At 32.0% G+C, this 2455-nt stretch overlaps 1 protein-coding gene across 1 annotated transcript; it reads right to left on the minus strand.

Moving 5' to 3' along the window:
- Positions 1 to 568: 568 nt before the first annotated feature.
- Positions 569 to 2455, minus strand: LOC112749431 (short-chain dehydrogenase TIC 32, chloroplastic-like). The gene is made up of 7 exons (XM_025797681.2): positions 2417 to 2455; positions 2145 to 2166; positions 1803 to 1959; positions 1528 to 1606; positions 1274 to 1358; positions 900 to 946; positions 569 to 814 (listed from the first exon to the last, which is right to left on the minus strand). The coding sequence occupies exons 1-7, from the start codon at positions 2453 to 2455 to the stop codon at positions 647 to 649; spliced, it is 597 nt and encodes a 198-aa protein (XP_025653466.1). The 3' UTR covers positions 569 to 646.

The raw sequence follows: 2455 nt of genomic DNA on the forward strand, positions 1-2455 counted from the left end.
TCAAATTTTAACAAAAATCAATACTATTTTGTCGGTCCTAAAATTTTTCAAATGCCAATTTGATATTTATTTCTAAAAAAAATATCACATCACACTTCTTATCCATACATATCAAAGTATCATGTCCATCTTAAAAACTAATTCTACGGTACTTTTATGTTTTGGTGCCTGAGTTGCCAAACTTATTTTATAGAGTAAAAAATTAAATATTCAAAACTTATTAAATATTAACTATTTGTTATTTTTTTAACAAATTAGGTATCATATTTAGGGTACCATAACAATCACCCATCATAAAATACTAATAAAGAAACCAACATAACCATATCGAAAAGCAAAATCACTACACAAAAATAACAAAAAATTGCATCCACAACAGCACCAATAAAAATATCGAAAAATTGCATCCACAGTAACAAAAATCCACAAAATAGATAAACATAGAGTCCACCATATCTTTGTCATAAAAATACCATAGACAAGAAAATGCTTCTCTTCTTCAGTTCTTCGGCAATGCATTCTCACCTTGATATAAACTCCAACATTGGAAGTTCCCTCTGCTGTTTATTTTCTTTTTTTCTTGCCTTTTGCCACCAATATTTAGACAATGCTGTGCTTAAGAATCTGGTTAATTGGACTTGAGAAACTATGTATTCTGCTCGGTCAAATTCATGCTATAATCCCAGAGTTTCTTGGCCAAATCAATATCCCTTCCCTGTGAGCTTGCTTTGGCCACATAACCATCCATAAAAAACTCTCCACTTATTCCACTCACTTGTGGATGCAATGCCAAATAACATATTGTTGCTGCTCCCTAACAGATCAAAACCTTGTTCATGTTTAATTTGTTTTAATCCTTTCTTGGATTCAAATAACACAACAAAGTTCCAATATCTTACCTGCTTAACATTTTTAAGCCCGCATCTCGCGAGCATGTTCATCACACCTGCATGAATCAAACAGAAACATGTCCTTAAAAATTAGAAAGTGACATTATATGCATGAAAAGTGATTGCATAAATGATTAAAAAACTAGGATTAGAGGAGTGAGAGGCTTTTGGAGAAGACAAATGTTTAAGGAAAATGGGAAGTGGAATCCTCCCCATAATAAAATGAAAAGACACCACATCCAACTCAAAACCTTAAGGTAATAATTTAATGGGTCTCTCATCTTATAAACTCCTCACTCTTCCTTGCTTTCTTTGATGTGGGACTAACTTTAATACTCCTCACACTTGCAACATTAATAATGAATATGCAATGTAATTGTTACCATTCACTATGTTGTTATGACGGAAAATATTGGTGACAACTATTCCTGGATGAACGGAATTTGCAGTGATATTCACCCCATCTTCCTGATCAAGATGTCACAGGTAAAAGGACAAAGAATACTAGTTTAATGTTAATTATGGCCATCAATAATAAGAAATAATTTTGCATTCTGGTTTAGTTATGGAGTGCATTCTATTAATTATTTCAGCTGAATATTGTGACTAATATATCACTAAATAAAGGTCAGCATACCTTGAGACGCCGTGCAAGTTCGTTTGCGTGTAAAATGTTAGCTAGTTTTGATTGTCCATATGCAATCCAACTCTTGTAACTGAACCAAAAAATGCAACCATAATGAACTTTAACCTTTATTATTAATTCTACATGCAACAATGGTCTACATGAGATTAAAGTAATTTGACATCCTATGCTTGTAAAATGAATATCATGAACTTAAACACCACTGTTCTATTGAAAACAAATTGTCAGCCTAATTTATCATGAATTCTTTTTGGACAGCATCTTACCTTGATTGATCATTAATTTTATCAAAACGTATTCCTTCGCTATATCTAAAGTATTGGTGACCAGTCGAGGAGACATTAATAATTCTTCCTTCTTTCTTACTTTCATGTACAGTTTTCTTCATTGTATCCAACAAAAGATTTGTTAACAGAAAATGACCTGCTCAATTATGTCAATATGAACAAACAGGATTAAAATGACTACACACACTTCTCTATATCTTATTCCTTCTATTTATACTAACCAAGTAACTAATCAATTCTAACCAATTACTCTTAACTACATCGTAGTACTAAACATATCTAAGATCTGGAAATTTGTAGTTCAATGTTCTACATGCATACCTAGATGGTTTGTCGCGAATTTCTACAAATTGTAGTTCAATGTTATTTTAGAAGCACATGATTTCACTTAAATTATGTAAATTATTTTCATCTCAGTGTAACAAGGGAGTACGAGGGGAGTACATCTTATTTTCCCTAAATATATACTACTACTATATATCTGGTGAAAAATAACATGGCTTGCACACTAACTACTACTATCACATACAAATGCACAATTTGAATTGGTGACGGCACTAACACAAATTGAGCATCATATGAATTCAACAAACATGAATCACAAATCCACGATTCACACACACATATAACAT

The sequence above is a fragment of the Arachis hypogaea genome, chromosome 15, assembly GCF_003086295.3.
Source record: "Arachis hypogaea cultivar Tifrunner chromosome 15, arahy.Tifrunner.gnm2.J5K5, whole genome shotgun sequence".
Lineage (NCBI taxonomy): Eukaryota > Viridiplantae > Streptophyta > Magnoliopsida > Fabales > Fabaceae > Arachis > Arachis hypogaea.

Excerpts from the sequence above, each read along its gene's own strand:
- LOC112749431 (XM_025797681.2), bottom strand. The coding sequence starts at position 2,455 with ATGTTATATGTGTGTGTGAATCGTGGATTTGTGATTCAT. Across the intron at positions 1,960-2,144 it reads ATTCGCGACAAACCATCTAG|GTCATTTTCTGTTAACAAAT; the intron begins GTATGCATGTAG and ends ATAATTGAGCAG. Across the intron at positions 815-899 it reads GGCTTAAAAATGTTAAGCAG|GGAGCAGCAACAATATGTTA; the intron begins GTAAGATATTGG and ends TTGATCTGTTAG.